This window comes from Morus notabilis, unplaced genomic scaffold (genome assembly GCF_000414095.1).
Source record: "Morus notabilis unplaced genomic scaffold, ASM41409v2 Scaffold946, whole genome shotgun sequence".
In the NCBI taxonomy this organism is placed as follows: Eukaryota; Viridiplantae; Streptophyta; class Magnoliopsida; order Rosales; family Moraceae; genus Morus; species Morus notabilis.
In genome coordinates, this window is record NW_010359240.1 from 73,894 (window position 1) to 91,156 (window position 17,263).

General features: G+C 33.7%; 2 protein-coding genes across 2 annotated transcripts; one reads left to right on the forward strand and one right to left on the reverse strand.

Moving 5' to 3' along the window:
- Positions 1 to 257: 257 nt before the first annotated feature.
- On the forward strand, positions 258 to 3,955 carry LOC21400781 (glucose-6-phosphate/phosphate translocator 1, chloroplastic; the record flags this gene model as incomplete). Its single annotated transcript, XM_024162836.1, has 5 exons — positions 258 to 743; positions 1,265 to 1,490; positions 1,686 to 1,908; positions 2,208 to 2,421; positions 3,575 to 3,955. Coding segments are annotated over 5 exons (1,161 nt in total), but the record flags the coding sequence as incomplete, so codon positions are not given.
- Positions 3,956 to 10,867: 6,912 nt separating this feature from the next.
- Positions 10,868 to 15,723, reverse strand: LOC21400783 (tryptophan synthase beta chain 1). Its single transcript, XM_024162828.1, has 5 exons — positions 15,319 to 15,723; positions 13,790 to 14,146; positions 12,613 to 13,055; positions 12,423 to 12,517; positions 10,868 to 11,385 (listed from the first exon to the last, which is right to left on the reverse strand). Exons 1-5 carry the CDS (start codon positions 15,658 to 15,660, stop codon positions 11,210 to 11,212), a joined length of 1,413 nt encoding a protein of 470 aa, XP_024018596.1. The 5' UTR covers positions 15,661 to 15,723; the 3' UTR covers positions 10,868 to 11,209.
- Positions 15,724 to 17,263: the final 1,540 nt, after the last annotated feature.

The window sequence follows — 17,263 nt, forward strand, 5'->3', positions numbered from 1 at the left end:
CCCTCTTATTGCCACTATTTTTCTGAGACTTGCTCAGATCATCACACACCGTCTTCTGAAAGCATATTCGTTATAAAACAAAAAGATATTTTTCTTGTTGGCCCTAAGTTGTTGAGGTAATTCAGGTAAAAAAGAAAAAAAATTTATTTTTCTGTTCTTTATAATAAAAGTTTGATCTTCCCTTCTCTTCAGTGATCTGATCCCTATATATATATATATATATATATATATATATTTTTTTTTTTTTTTTTTTATGCTCAGTCAAGCAATTCTCGCCGGGCGGCGTCTTTCTCCGGCCGAAACCCTTTTCTCCGACGCCGAAATCTCTCCCCTCTTTACCCTCCCTCCGGCGGCTGACAGTCTCCGTCCAAAAGCCGTTGCATGTGTCGACGATCACGACAACATCCTCGTTATCTCCGAAGCCTACGAAGAGAAGCCTGATCGAATGCGGGGCGTACGAGGCCGACAGATCGAAGCCTATCGAGGAAATCGCGGCTCCCGAGGCGGCGGCGCGATCGGAGGCGGCGAAGAAGGTGAAGATCGGAGTCTACTTCGCGATGTGGTGGTCCCTTAACGTTGTGTTCAATATCTACAACAAGAAGGTTTTGAACGCTTACCCTTACCCATGGCTGACCTCGACTCTCTCGCTCGCCTGTGGGTCCCTCATCATGCTCATCTCGTGGGCGACCAGGATCGCCGAGGTGCCGAAAACTGATCTCGAGTTTTGGAAGGCTCTGTTCCCTGTAAGTGTGAATGACCCTGGGTTTTTGTTTGGTTGCTGGGAAAAAGTTTGGGAAAATGATGGAAAGTGAAGTTCTTTTAATGACTTCGATTTTGGGTGTTTCCTAGTGTGAGAAATATATATATATATATACATATATATATATGTTCTTTTGTTTGGCTGTAGTGAAATTGTTTTGTTTTGTGTTTTTGTGGTTCGTAATTGTGAAACAAAGGACTAGTCAACTAAGCATAATTTCTCTGAAATTTTGTGAGCTAAATTTGGGATTTAAGAGTGAGTTCTAACTGATAATTAAATCAATTTTTCTGGCCTGAAATTTTTATGGTGATTTTGTTTTATTCACTATTTTTTTTGGGTGTTTTCTGGTGTGGGAATAATGGAATTGGAAAAATGTCTTTTGTTTGGTTGCTGTAAAATGTCTTATTTTGTGTTTTCATGGTTCATAATTGTGAAAGAAAAGTCTCAAATTTGTGAGCTAAATTTGAGAAATTTCAATTTTTGTGATGGTTTTGTTTATGATAGGTGGCTGTGGCACATACAATTGGGCATGTGGCTGCCACTGTGAGTATGTCAAAGGTTGCAGTGTCGTTCACTCACATTATCAAGAGTGGAGAGCCTGCTTTTAGTGTTTTGGTTTCCAGGTTCTTGCTCGGTGATACCTTCCCGCCCGGGGTTTACTTGTCACTCATTCCGATCATCGGCGGTTGCTCTCTCGCTGCCTTGACCGAGCTCAACTTCAACATGATTGGTAACAAATTCTCCCTTTTTCCCAATGAAAGAACTCAATTTTATTTTCAGAACTTTTGTGAATGCAATGCAAATTCTGAGTGATGAGTAGTAAGCTAGTTGGTGGGATTTGGGCTTTAAATATAATTTTAATTGTTTTTGGCGTCGAGGCTTCAAAAATCTTAATTTGGGCTTTTTTTGTGCTGTGTTTTCTCAGGGTTTATGGGTGCCATGATATCAAACTTGGCATTCGTCTTCAGGAACATATTCTCAAAGAAGGGTATGAAGGGGAAGTCTGTCAGTGGAATGAACTACTATGCCTGTCTATCTATTTTGTCACTCATAATACTCACGCCCTTCGCCATTGCGGTTGAGGGACCACAAGCGTGGGCTGCTGGATGGGAAAAGGCCATTTCTCAAATTGGACCACAGTTGCTTTGGTAAAACTATGCAACAACAAACCCTGCATTGTTTCTTTTGTAGATTTGATAGTGTATTTTCATAATCAGAGTCAAATAGTTTGAAGGTTTTTATCATTTACACATGTTAATTGTCTTGGTATTGGTTAATTCTTATATAATATATTTATAGTGCTAGTTTGATTTTGTGGTAATTGACACAATATTATTGCAGAAAGCATGAGTCGAATTTCTTAATCAGTCTTGTGGTACACGTGTTTGTTGTCATTATTGTAACTAAGACACATTCTTTGATTTCCTTTGCCCTTTGTATAATATAGGTGGATGGCGGCACAAAGTGTGTTCTATCACCTCTACAACCAGGTTTCATACATGTCTCTGGATGAGATCTCTCCATTGACATTCAGCATTGGTAACACCATGAAACGTATATCCGTCATCGTCTCCTCCATCATCATCTTCCACACGCCAGTCCAGCCCATCAACGCTCTGGGAGCCGCCATTGCAATCCTCGGTACCTTCTTATATTCCCAGGTAAATTTCTTGGTTCTTTCCATGAATTCAGCCTGATTTCTTCTTCTTCTTTTTTTTTCATTTCCCTATAAACTGGCTGACAAACTGGATATATAGACAAAATCTATGTGCCTGCGTTTCTTTTGATGACTATTGTTTGTTAAAAGCTGACAACAAAAATTCTGAAAACGCTTCACCTGTTACCTTTTTATGGCTTCTTCTTCTGTATGGATTTGTTTTATATATCACGAGAACAACATAATAGTATTTGCTCTGCAACCTTAACAACCTTTGTTTTTTATGCACATTTTCTTACGTTTCACTCATCCAGCAGACATGAAAAATAGTTCACCGGGGGGACCCCACAGTTTTCCGTCCATTCCAACTGTTTTGTGTGATAATTATAAATATTGCTTAGAAGAATGCTTTTGGTAGAGTATGAAAAATACCCTACTGCTAAGATACGGTTCTAAACCATCAGATCACATTTCGATTCGCATCGGACCAAAAAAGTATAATAAAGATTTGATGATTCAGAATTGTACCCTACCTGTAGGTTATTTTTTTCGTACAAGATCTAATGGTTTAGAAAATTATATACTACTGGTAGGTTATTTTTTCCGTACAAGATCTAGTGGTTTAGAATCCTCCAAGACATGGCTCAAAAACCCCTGGAGCTTTTCTTAAACAAAAATTAGCGGGGTGATCATTGGGGAAAGTGCTAATGAGTTTTCGTCCTATTTGTGGGGTTGGTAAGGATTTGGAGAGGTGGGTTGATTTCCATTCAGGGTGATTCTTAGCTACCAATCTGGACATTTTTTTATCTCTGTGGTGTTAGGTGGTCTAAATAGTGCTCCTGTGGTTCAACTTTGAAAACCCACCTACTTTTTTTCCCCATCCCAATCCCATAGAAAACGACAAATAGTCGTATTGGAATATGCTTGGTTTCTACCTATAGTCGTATTGAAAACTCTTCCCCCACACACATATTGACGAGTTCTTAACAGTGGTTACGCATTAAATATAGAAATTTGATGATGTGTTGTGATCAGAAATCCAGTTATATTAGTCTATTAATTGTTATGATAAAATTTTTGGTCAACTACCAAGTTATCACAATCGGTTTGTCAATATATTTTGCTTTAAACTTACCCAAGCGTTTCCTTTTCTCCAGGCAAAGCAGTAGAAAGCTGAGACTGGGGAATATATATATATACATATATATTTTCTTCATCTGTATGATAAGCCATGGAAGTTATTACTGCTGAGCCAGAAGCAGTTGGTAGAGTTCAGTTTGCTTTTGGAATCCACAATTGCTGGATTTTTGGTTGGATGAACCAAGAGTCTTGAGTACTTGTAGATAACTACAATAATAATGAGAAGTGGGAACAACATTTCTGTTATTATACAAGCAATATTAGGCAGTTCTTTTTTTTTTTCTTTTTCTCTTTTTATTTTATTTTATTTTTTATCAAAATAAGGGGAAGGATAATGTCTGTGACCTTATCTGTTTTGAGAAGGCATAAAAATAGCAATGTGGGATCTTCTGGTTTTATTCTCTTTTTTATTGATTAGATTCTCTAATAAATATTTTAAAGAGCAAAGTCTTTATATGATGATCATTTTTACTTAAAATATTAAGCATCTTCTTTTAGCCTGAGTTGGCTTTTGTGGCTGCTCTTTCTCATGACATAGGACGTAATATCTACGTTTCATTTACTTCGGAGATTTAAATTTTTAATTTTTAATTTAAATTTAAAGGTAATTTTTTGTGAAATTTTTTAATTATAATAAAAAAAATTAAGGGTTCGTTTAGTTCGTTGATTCGAGTTTTTAATTTGAGTTGAGATGTAATTTTATGTGAGAGTTTTTTACTGTAGTAAAAAAATTAGATGTGACTGTTTCTGAGAATTTTTTACTGTAATAAAATTTAAATTCTAAATTCGAATCGGTGAAATGAACGGGACTTAAATATAATTTTTTATGAAAATTTTTAATTATAATAAAATTAAAATTTAAAATTTAAATCACTAAAATAAATAAGAATTAAAATCTAGATTTTAGTACTTTTAAATAGTCAAGGACGTAACCATTGACTCAACTTTTGTTGATAGCGAATTAAAATCGTACTTTTAAATAGTCAAATGTATTATGCATGGCACAAAAAAAATCTAGATTTTAGTATCTGACACGTTGGCATCTTTATAAAGGTGACAAAATATCACACGACATATGTGTTTAGATATGGTTGTACGTTATTTTTTTTATTTTATAGAGCATTGGTATTATCTACTGAGTTTTTAATTTTGATGATATTAGTTATTTAATTTGATATAATATTGAATTAGGTTTCCAAATCGATGAAAAATTTGGAATTAATGGTTATAAATGTGACAAGATATTTTGGCATCTTTTAAATTTTAAAATTCTGCATTTAAATGGACTAATGCGATGTATATGAGAGCTATTGTCATCAATTCTGCGAACTTTGTGAGACCAGTAACACTAGTAGTTCATGGGTAATTTGTTAACATAAAAATTCAGATTAATTTTAAAATTTCTCCACTGAAATTTGTCCTCTTTGTCAATACGTCCCCAAATTATTAACTGCCTATATGACTGAAAAGAATGAAAATGAAAAGATAAAATGATAAAAAATAGTGAGGGAGTAGTCAAGAAAAAGTTTAAGAGGTATATGGACTATCCCTAATAACCAATAAAAAAAAATCCCTAAATAACTTAACAAAAAGAAAGAAAAAATTTCTAAATAAATAAACAATTTGGGCTGCATTCTCCTTTCAAAAAATAAAAAAAAATAAAAAATAAAAATTGGGCTGCATGCTTCACTCCTTGAGTCGATTTTGATCTTTTTTTTTCGTCTTTTTTTTTTTTCTTTTTTTCTTTTTTTTTGTGTTACTCATAGGGGACCTCTTATGAGTCATGAGGTTATTTTCCTAGATAAAAAAGCATTTTTTTTATACAATGAGAGGGGGAAATGTCATTATTTTTAAGTGGGTTCAGGATGACTCGAACCCTCAACGTATGGTTAGAGTGGAGGGACTTACAACTAACTAGACTGTTTTTCATTAAGAATGAAGGATATTGGTTGGCTTCCTTGACCTTTTCCCTAATTTTTTTTTTCCATTTTCATGAAGTCGAGATTGGCTTGGGGGGTGGCCGTGGCCGTGGCCGTGGTGGTGGTGGTGGTGGTGGTGGTGGTGGTGGTGAAGTTCAAAATAAGCAAATGAACCTTTTGATTCGACTAGTATATAACAATGAAAAGTTTCGACCATGAGTTGGTGATCATGAATATTCATGCCTTGGACTTTAAAAGAAGTTCGAGAATGTTGGATTTTAGTTTTTACCATCGGTGAATTTCTTTCTACTGTTTAAATTACCTTTCCATTCTTCATCTATTTGTTATTTTTGTCTATTACTGATTACCTATTAGAGAACTTTATAGTACGAAATTAAAAAGTACTCTGTTAGTATAACATTTTTAACGATAGATTATTATTAAAATTATAAGAATAGTCTCTAATTAGACACTTAAAATTAAATCTGACCGATCAACACTTTTAAGTATTATTATTAAATTTGTAATTGAAGGCTCTCATTGAAAAAAAAAAAAAAAAAAAAAAAAAAGAACAGGGGTAAGCTAATTTTGTAGGTCGAATAAAAATAATATTAAAAAATTCTTGAAAGAATCTAAAATAATGTAAAAGTAGAAAATAAAAAATAATTTTCTAAATGGACGGAAAACGCACGTCCTTGTTTTGGACTTGTACTAAGGTTTTTGTTTCTAACTCTGAAAAATTTAGAGTTTGTTTCAATCTGTTATTTGGGTTTCGACCTCTCGATAAAAACCTTTGTATTTCTATGGCGAGAATGTGATTAAGCGTACTAGAGGAATTTCTATTGGCTCTGCATTCAAACTTGATTTTGAAATTATCAAACGTCGTATTTGTGAGCGCTTCGTTCGGAACGAGGGGCGGCCGATTTACACGATGCAGAGTTGCGCATTGTCGTAAATTCATAGTACTGGCAGGCGATTCTCTAGTAAGTACCTCTAATCACAAAAGAATTATCTTGTAATTACCTATTTGTTTAACAACGCAACCACTACCTAAATCTAATAAGTATATAGCATACATTTTAAAATTATGATACACCTGTTATTCATTGTCATAATACCAAGCGACAATATAATACAATCTTAGCACGTTCACAATTCAAGCAATGTACATACGGATACGTCATTTGTTCACTTGTTTCAAGTAAATGATACATGTTTGAAATAAAAAGATACATTGTCACTGTTGTTAGACATTTCCTTTGGTAGTTTTACATATTAATCCTATTTTAAACATGGTTTATTACGGCCCCGTTCATTTCACTGATTCAAATTTTATTATAGTAAAAAATCTCTCAAAAACAATGACATTTAATTTTTTTACTATAATAAAAAGCTCTTATATAAAGTTATATCTCAACTTAAATTAAAAATTCAAATCAACAAATTAAACACGGCTACCTACCGCTTCATTGAATAAGATACACTTTTCTCCAACATCTCAAGCTGTAGGTAACTCATAAAAGCCAACCTCTCAAATTGAACAAATGATGAACACGTGGCTCCCATTCCTTAAACAATAAAACCTTTAAAGTCTCAAAATAGGTGTCACTTTAATACGGTACCAAATTAAGACTAAACTTAAAATCATATTAGATTAAAAAAAATACATAACAAATTAAAAAAAAAAAACTTGATAAAAATTTGATGGTTAAAATTATAGAGTTAAATTCATGGATAGTTTCTGACTTTTGTCTCTTTCTACAATTAGTCTATGTAGTCAATTTTTCTTATGAATAGTCTCTAAAGTTTAAAAGTGTCTTATAAATGATCCCTTGTTAAATTTTAGATAGAAACCATTAACTATCTCATAAAAAGTCCTTAAATTATCTTCTCTCTATTAAATTTAATTCCTAAACTTAAAAAAAATATTATCTTAAAAATTATGAAATAAAAAAAAGAACTAAAAAATTAAAAAAGTCAAATAAAAAATAAAAAAATGAAAATCTCTAAAAAACAACAACAAACTTCTCCACTAATTATATGAATCTAAAAAAATTAAATTTAAAAGTTCAACAACACATAAATTTCTCCTTAGTACAAAAACACACAAAATATTCAAAGAGCAACAAAGGCAAGTCCAGATCTACAGTAAGCATCCATGCCTTGAGCATCAGTCGAACTGCCGTCAATGAAGCCGAAAAGTGTCATTCCAATATGTGAAACCCTCTTGAGTTCGAATCTAAAAGCCTCGCCGAAGTCGAATGAGGCTGGAGAGTGAAGGAGCAGCGGCGATGGGTCGTGTGTGTGTGACAAGGGTAGGGAAGGGAAGCAACGGAGGTGACGAGCAGATGGTAGGGGGAGGAGGGGCTGACAAGCACGAGGATTTAAAAATTTTGGGTTTTTATTTTTCTAGATCTTAGGGGGAAAAAAAAAAAAAAAATATATATAGGTTAGTGGGTTTTGAAGCTTTGAGAAAGATTTGCAATTTTGATTTCTATTATAGTTATTGTTTCTCTTTAACATAGAAATTATTTTTAAAGAGAGAAAATAGTTGGGTAATTTTTACAAATATTCCTTAACATAGTACCATTATGAATTTTTAGATCTCAACATTAACTTATTGAATTTTGTCCATTTAGAGTAAGTAATTTGATAAATTATTATCAAAATGGTAGCCTATCACAATAAAAATGTAGAACTCCATAATGATGTGTTTAAGGGTCAGTTTTTATAATTTTCTCAAAATAGTTTAGAGACCTTTTATGAGACAAAATTAAAGTTTTCCATTTAAAATTTAATATAGAGATTATTTATGAAATACTTTTAGAGTTTAGAAACTGTTTATAAGAAAAATTAACTATAAGAATTAATTGTAAAAAGAGAAAAAAAGTTGAAGAACTATCTATGAATTTAACTCAAAATTATATTATACCGGTAAGTATTTCTCATAACCTATCAAAACATTATGCGTATTTAACTGTTTATTTTGTTTGAAATAATAAAAAATCATTATTCGGTCAATCATTTGTCGTCCTCACTGCATAAGAAAAGCAGCAATTAACGTATTAAAACGATGTTTGCTTCTTACTCAGAGAGAGAGAGAGAGAGAGAGTGAGAGATTCTGTTTTGAGAGTGTAAAATATCCATTCGGCATCACGAAGAGTTAAAGTTCTGTTTAGTTTACTGATTCGAATTTTTAATTTAAATTGAGATGTAATTTTTTGTGAGAATTTTTATTATAATAAAAAAATTAAATATGATTATTTTTAAAAGTTTTTTATTTTAATAAAACTCAAATTCTAAACTCAAATAAGTGAAATGAATAAAATCTTAATTCTTTCTTGTTTCTCTCCTCTTCTACCGAAGACCCAATTATCTATTATCTATTACCTATTACTAAAGGAGAATCCTTAATTAAATAGTGTTCTCAAGGAGCTTCCTCGTAGTGACAGCTTCTTCCCTCTCTTTCTTTAGTTTTTTCTTTTTACTTTTTTCCATCTTTACTTTTATAAATGTTTTTTTTTTTTTTTTAGTTTCTCTTTTAGGCCATTCTATTAGTAAGTATCAGTTTCATTTATTATTGATTTGATTAAAATCATATCATATTAAAAAAATATACATAATAAATAGATTTTAATATAAATTTAACAGTTTAAATTAAAAAATTAGCGGTGATTTATTTTTTTAGGACCTACCAGAAAAACTTTTTTTTTATAAATATTTTTTTACAGTTTAAATTTTTACATGTTTTTTAAAATATATTTTTTCACACTATTGTCTATCTTTAGGGGGAGGCGAAACATTTCGCACATATCTCCCCCCACAGTAACTCAAAAAAAAGTTTTTTTTTTCCTGTTTTTTTCTTGTTTTTTTCCTCACATCTTTCTTCCCTCTTTTTTTTTCCCTCTACAATACATTCTTTTTTTCTCTTTCTCAAATGTGATCCCCATAAATATTTTTTCCCTCTAATTGTCTCATTAAAATAATTTCCTCTCATATATATCCTAATGAAATCTATTTTTTACTAAATGACCATCTCAAATGCTTTTCTTTTTGTTGTATATGCCCAATATTTTTTTGCTTTCTTTTCCCCATTTTTCTTCTTCCCCCTTATTTCTTTCTTACCTACCTTTTTTCCCTCTACAATACATTCTTTTTTTCTTCTTTCTCAAATGTGACCCTCATAGATATTTTTTTTCTCTAATTGTTCCATTGAATAATTTCTTCTCATATATGTCTTAATCAAAACTTTTTTTTGATGTAATAACCCTCTCAAATACTTTTTTGACTATATATATCAATAAATAATATTTTATATCTTGTTCTAAAATGTGTCTTTACAAACACATTTCCTCCGTACGTACTACTAAATATTTTTTTGACTAATTCACCCCGTTAAGAACTTTTTTCCCTTTTAATGTTGCTCTATTTAACATTTTTTCTACTGGATTTAATCGTTAAGAAAACAACGATAAAAAATCTATAAAAATATTCACCAAAAAAAAAAAAAAAAAAAGATCTCCATATTAAAAAAAAGTGTTGAATACGCCAGCGCAGAACGCGTGATTACGACTAGTAAAGAAGAAAAGGGAAAGTTCTTTTGGATTCAACCGTCCATTAGAAAATACTTTTTCAGTTTTTCTTATGTACCTTTTCCTTTATGTTTGTTTTATCGACAATTTTACTAAAAAGAAAGTAATATGACCAAAACAAGAAATATCCATAGAAAAATAAATCGACAGGAACTGACATTTAATAATGTGCAAAGGAAAATCTATGAACCGATACTGTCATCTCCAACCCGTAAGATCAACCAACCGCATTTTTGGGTCACAGGCCTGTCCATAGAACGCTTTAAGCCGTCCAGGCGTCCACTTTCAGGTTGGGCAGTAAAAGGTCGTTGTCAAGGTTGTGATCGGAGAAGGACAACCACTTACTTAAAACCAAGTGTCAAAAAACTAATCAATAGAAACAGAGTCAAAAAGCTAATCAATAAAACAAAAAACTAATCAATAGAACAAAAAACTAATCAATAGAAACAGAGTCAAAATCAATTTCTTTTCAAGAGTATCAAATGTCCATTCAGCAACATTGTAATTCTTACTTCTGTTTTTTTCCTCTCTAAATTACCAAAAGATCGACTGTAAAGACGAAAACGAAGACGACAATAACAATGCTCTTCCTGTTTCAGGATAAAAGTATTTCCGTGTCCAAATTTATAATTTCAAAAGGAAAATTCTCTATAACCATATCTTGATTGTTGAATTCATCAAACAGCTCTCTAGTAGGCCCACCAAAAGAAATTATATATACCCATCTTCTTTGTCAGATAAATAGAATAACCAACCGGATTTTCCAAATAAAAATCTTGTCATGTTTGCTAAAACACTTGGCACCGCAAACATTGGTTTTGGCGATCATGAAGTATAAAATTCCAACGAAAACTTTGGTCCAAAGAGAGACATGAATGTCCCCACTGCGATTACAAACACAGTCTACAAGACAACTAGAAAGACATTTCCCAAAAGAACAAGGAAACAACAAAGATTCTAATTAAAATTTTTGTTCACTAGCTGGTGCATGTAAAAAGCGGGATCTAAAGCAGACAAAAAAACTTGAACTAACAACATTCCTATTTTCTTGATTATTATTATTTTTCGTTTCATTTTCACCCAAAGAGGACTAAGAACACTCTTAAGTAAAAATGACCCTTGGGTTTAAATCACGGAACCATTAAACCTGCAAATACTTGATAGCGGTCTGAACATCCTTGTCCCCTCTGCCGCTGCAATTAAGTACGACCTTGGTTCCATTTGGGAGAGTTGGGCAGAGCTTTTCCAAGTAAGCCAGTGCATGAGAGGTCTCCAAAGCTGGGATGATGCCCTCTAATCGAGATAGCCTCTTAAAAGCTGCACATACAAAAGAATCATGTTGGACAACAATGAAAGGTGAAGAGAAGGAACGATTTGGACAGAACTACGTTGCAAACTCGTTATTTTGGGATGTATCATGCAGCCTGTTTTCTAGCAATTAGATGACAGTTAAATTGATCTGAACTGTTGCAAGTATTCGTTATCAGGTCCCGTTTGCCAAAAAGCAGTCGAATCAATCAGGTCCCATATGCCTAAAGCAGTCCACCTTTAACGGTTCAGATTGATTTAAACGTCATCCAATGACTGAACAACAGGCTGCATGATACATCCAAAATAATGGTTTGTACTATAATTATTTCCGGAAAGAGAAAAGGAGAAGAAAAATACCAATCTAAAATGGTAAAACGCTAGGCTACTAGTTTACCAGAAAAAATTATAACAACAGGCTGCATGATACATCCAAAATAATGGTTTGTACTATAATTATTTCCGGAAAGAGAAAAGGAGAAGAAAAATACCAATCTAAAATGGTAAAACGCTAGGCTACTAGTTTACCAGAAAAAAGTATAACAACAGGCTGCATGATACCTCCAAAATAATGGTTTGTACTATAATTATTTCCGGAAAGAGAAAAGGAGAAGAAAAATACCAATCTAAAATGGTAAAACGCTAGGCTACTAGTTTACCAGAAAAAATTATAACAACAGGCTGCATGATACATCCAAAATAATGGTTTGTACTATAATTATTTCCGGAAAGAGAAAAGGGGAAAAAAAATACCAATCTAAAATGGTAAAACGCTAGACTACTAGTTTACCAGAAAAAATTATAACAACAGGCTGCATGATACATCCAAAATAATGGTTTGTACTATAATTATTTCCGGAAAGAGAAAAGGGGAAAAAAAATACCAATCTAAAATGGTAAAACGCTAGACTACTAGTTTACCAGAAAAAATTATAATAACGTATAAATCCAGGGGTGTTAAAGGGCGACTAATACAAACATTATAGCACATAATTTTTATATTTAATCTCTTAGAGGCAAACGATGTTCAGAACCAGTTTCTTTACCTTCCAATGCTTCATCATCAGTAACACTATAATACTCGGCACGTCCTGTATCCTTGAGAAAACTGTGCTCAGGTCCTACGCCAGGGTAATCCAAACTAATGCCACAAGAATTTCATGAAATCAGAAAAGTCTAGAGCGACTCAGAAATCATGTAAAATAACAGCGGCAAAAAGAATATTAAACGCCATACCCTGCACTAATAGAATGAGGCTCAATAATCTGTCCATCATCATCCTGTAGTAGGTAGCTCATAGCTCCATGCAACACGCCAACTTCTCCTTTAGTCAATGTTGCAGCATGCTTACCACTATCCAATCCATAACCAGCAGCCTCAACACCAATCAACCTAACATCTTTGTCGTCGACAAATTCATGGAATAGTCCCATGGCATTTGAACCCCCACCAACACATGCAACTAGAACATCGGGTTTTCCACCCCATTTCTCCAGTGCTTGTTTTCTTGTTTCTTTACCAATAACCTTATGGAATTCTCTTACCATCATGGGATATGGATGTGGCCCTGCAACAGAACCCAAAATATAGTGGGTTGTCTCTACATTGGTCACCCAATCCCTAATAGCTTCAGATGTGGCATCCTTCAATGTAGCTGTCCCAGAATGGACTGGCCTAACCTGTATCAAGAGAAGCTTAATTGAAAATTTGAAAATATACGGTATTTGCAAAAGAAATGAATCTTGGATTGCAGAAACAGAATGGTCATGCTGAAAGTAGTTTGGCTCTTTATGCGAGATTAACTTTCTCAAGAAACAAAAGGCAATAGCGTTGTCATTAACATGCAGTTATTTTCCTGATTCAATAAGTTTGCATTGACTAGTACATAAAAGGGTGCCAATAGGTATGAAAGGGATGGAAATTCAGATTTGAAAAAGTAAAAAAGATAATCAGATATTTACTCAAATGAAAAACAATAACTTCTGTATCATAGTCAAGAAAACAGACGTCTTTCTTTTACAAATTATTTGAAAGATGTTAAAATTAGATATTTTGTTTAGCGAGAAGATGAACTACTGCAAGGATTGGGTACAAAAGAACATCATCTTATGATTAAACAGATTGCAGAATATAAGAATAAAGAAAAAAATATTACTAAAACGTCCAAGATTTTAGGTATTCCAAAAAGAGAAAAGAAGACTAAAGGAAAAAGGGGAGCGGGGAAATCTAATTTCAACACACATTACAGGCAACATAGCTAGGTATCCAATTGAGGGGGGAAAAAAGCACGATCATCTGAGAGGACCAGTTGTTAGAATGTTGAAAGCATAAATGTAGGATACCTCAACTAAAAACCTAAACACTGAACATGTTAGGAGAAACAAACTGAAAGACCTAACCATCAAGAACAAACCTCAGCCCCAAGGAGCTGCATTCGAAAAACATTAAGGGCCTGCCTCTCCATATCTTGAGCACCCATATAGATGATACACTGCAAACCAAACCGAGCACAGACAGTAGCAGTGGCAACTCCATGCTGACCCGCTCCGGTTTCAGCAATAATACGTTGTTTGCCCAGACGCTTAGCAAGCAAAGCTTGGGCAACAGCATTATTGATTTTGTGAGCCCCAGTGTGATTGAGATCTTCCCTCTTCAAGTAAATGTGTGGCCCTTCACCATCAGGACGTTTGTAATGCTCGGTCAGCCGCTCCGCGAAATAGAGAGGACTCTCCCGACCAACGTAGTCCTTCAAAATCCCATCTAGCTCTCTCTGCAGCATCAAATTTTATCCTATAAATCACTGATGATGAGATATTATATATCATTGTTCAGATTAAGGCAACCGAAATTAGCATATGAATATGCATTTCAAGGGTTTTGTCAACAAGAACCTATTCAGTCATTGAGAATACAAACTCATTTCATTATAGAAATGGAAATTCCTAATCCTGCCAAATGGACTCTGCGAATAAAAATGTGAAATTGAACAAAGAGCAGACGGAGAAGATGAAGCTGAAACAACAATAGCCTTGGTCAAAATGCTAGAACTGAAAAAATATTGTGTATACCAAATCCACGACTTCAATAAGAGCATTTCCAATGCAATGCTATAATTGATGTGCTAATTGTAAATTTAGCATTTGAGTATAAGAAACCACTCTCCAATGCAATGCTATTTGTTGTGCCAAATTTCCTACCAAGTATAGCATATGGGAAATTTGACATTTGATTATTATTGGTTGAAATATTTACTTTTTCATATAATCATTGCAACTTTTGCATTTTTTAATTATTATAAAAATAAAAGTTTACTTTTACAACTTTCAAAACTTAATGATTACGGTAAAAAGTAGATTTACCATTTAAAATAGCATTATGCATTGGAGCAAAAATAAAAATAATATACCATATCATACTTTTTAATGCAATATACAATTAGCATTAGCAATTGCATTAGAGATGGTCTAAGATCATCGTTTTAAACTTTTATACAAATATATTGAATGGGTATCTCAATGGCTCTATTCGCGATAATCCTATTCTATTATTTCTTGAGATTATAATTCCATTTCACTAGACCGAATTTCAACGAATTAGATTCACAAGAATCATTATTAAGAATCCAAAATGTGAAATTGATACAGAAAACAAATGCAGAAAAATGAAGCTGAAATGAAACACCAATACGCCTGGTCGAACGGATAATCCCAAAAGCCACGACATTATCACAAATTTACAATCTTCCATTCCAAAGCAAATCACTTTCCTCTACCAATAAAATCCTAAACCATAGAAACCTCCTTCGTCCCCAATTTCTCCCAAAAGAATCAATCAATAAGCCAAACACATCAAATATTTCACATACAAAAAACAATCCACATTCACATGAAATCAAAAATCCAAAGAAAAAGAATCGGGAGAAAAGAAAAGAAATGAAATGACCTCGAAGTCGGGGTCTCCGGCGAGGGAACGGAAGGCGGTCTCGAGCTCGGAGAGGGCGTACATGAGAGTCTCGGGGACGTACTTGCCTCCGTACTTCCCGAACCTCCCGAAGGAGTCGGGCCGGGGGAGATCGAGACTCGGCGGCGCCTCCTGCATTACGACGGCGGCGGCGGCGTCGTGGGCGAGGGTGCAGAAGACGGTGGCGGCGGCGGTGGCACGGGACGTAAATTTGCGGAACTTGAGGGGCAAATGGGAGGGGAAAGAAGAGGAATTGTAGGGTTTGGGGAGACTAGGGGAGTGGTGTTTGCAAGGAGTGGAGGAACAACATGTAGAGGCAGCCATAGTATAGTTAGAGAAAGAAAGTGAGGAGAGAGAGAGAAAGAAATGGTTGAACTTTTTGGTGGGTTTTCGTAATAATAGTTTATAGTATTTATATATGAATATAATTTATATGTAAGAAGACGTGGGAAAGAGGTTGGTGGGGGATGAACGTGGATTATTTTTCCTTTTGCCAACTGGGATAACGTGGACCCCACCCTGTATTTGATGTTGGATTTTACTTGCCAAACATGTAAAAGAAAGAAAAAGGAATAGAATTTTTTCTTTTTTTGTTGGTGAAAAAAAAAAGGAAGAGAAAATTGATGGATGATAAATAGGGCCGGTAATATGGGTCACGACACGACGACATGACTCAAAAATGACACGAATTTTACAGGTTAGGGTTGAGAAAAAAGAAGTTCAGGTCAAAATTGGGTCGACCTGAAATTGACACGAAAAATACAGGTCAATTTCGGGTTGGACCCGCCTAACCCGAACACGACACGAAACTCGTAAAAAACTAAAAAATACATATATTTTTCATTTAATATTTTAAATTTTATTATGAACTTGTGATATCATGATAGTTATACTCAAAATCTTATACTATTATTTGATTAATTTCAATGGATGTTATTGTAATTTAGTGTGTTATGAATTTTAAGTTATTTCTAATATGTAAAAAACTAAATAAAAGTATACAATTTTCGTGTCAATTTCGGGTTCACAGGTCAATTTCGTGTCACGGGTCGTGTTCGGATTGACTGTAAATTTTTAAAAAAATGATCAAAATACGACACGAACACGACACATGACACGAATTGCTAAACAACACGAAGAGAAGATGAGGATGAAGGACAGTTGTACATATGGGCTGGATCATATAAGTCGGCCTGTTGTCCACCATTTCGGCCTGGTATCTAGTCAGGCCCGTCTCACATAAGAATTCAAGGGCGGATCCGACCCCACACCTAAGGGGCGGCGACAACAACAACAACAACAAATTAAGAAAATGGTTGAACTGTTACAGTACATGAGTAGATTTTTATATTTTATTCTTTATTAATACCCTTTTAATTAATATAATTATTTAATTAAAAAATATATTAATAAAAAATAATAATTAGAATTTATACTTTAAAGATATTTATCTCTTTTTCGCGCCTTATTAGGTCGGGTCCGTATCTTTTTCTTTGCTTATTGGGTGGTTCATAACTTCATATTGACAGCGCTGGTTTGAAGTGGCCATATTAAATTTAGAAATCTAAGAATTTTTTGCAAAACAAACACTTTAACATGTAACTTAAAAATAAAAAAGAAAAAAAATGTGCATGTAATACAGTATCACAAATCTATCAAGTAGAACTCACCCTCCCTTTAATCTAGCCTCCAATACAACCACTTCGACTTGAACACGTAAAACTCACGCTAGCAAATTGGTGTGCAAAGGGAGGGGATTTAAAAGCTTATAAACTCGCTAATTATCTTTATACTGTGGACTTGGAATGGCATACATGATCATACACCGCCGTGACAAAAGGATGCATACGGAAATTTTCTTTTAAAATAAGAGACTGTTATAATTCTTGGTAGAACTCATCTCTAAAAATTAACTTGTAAGGAAAGA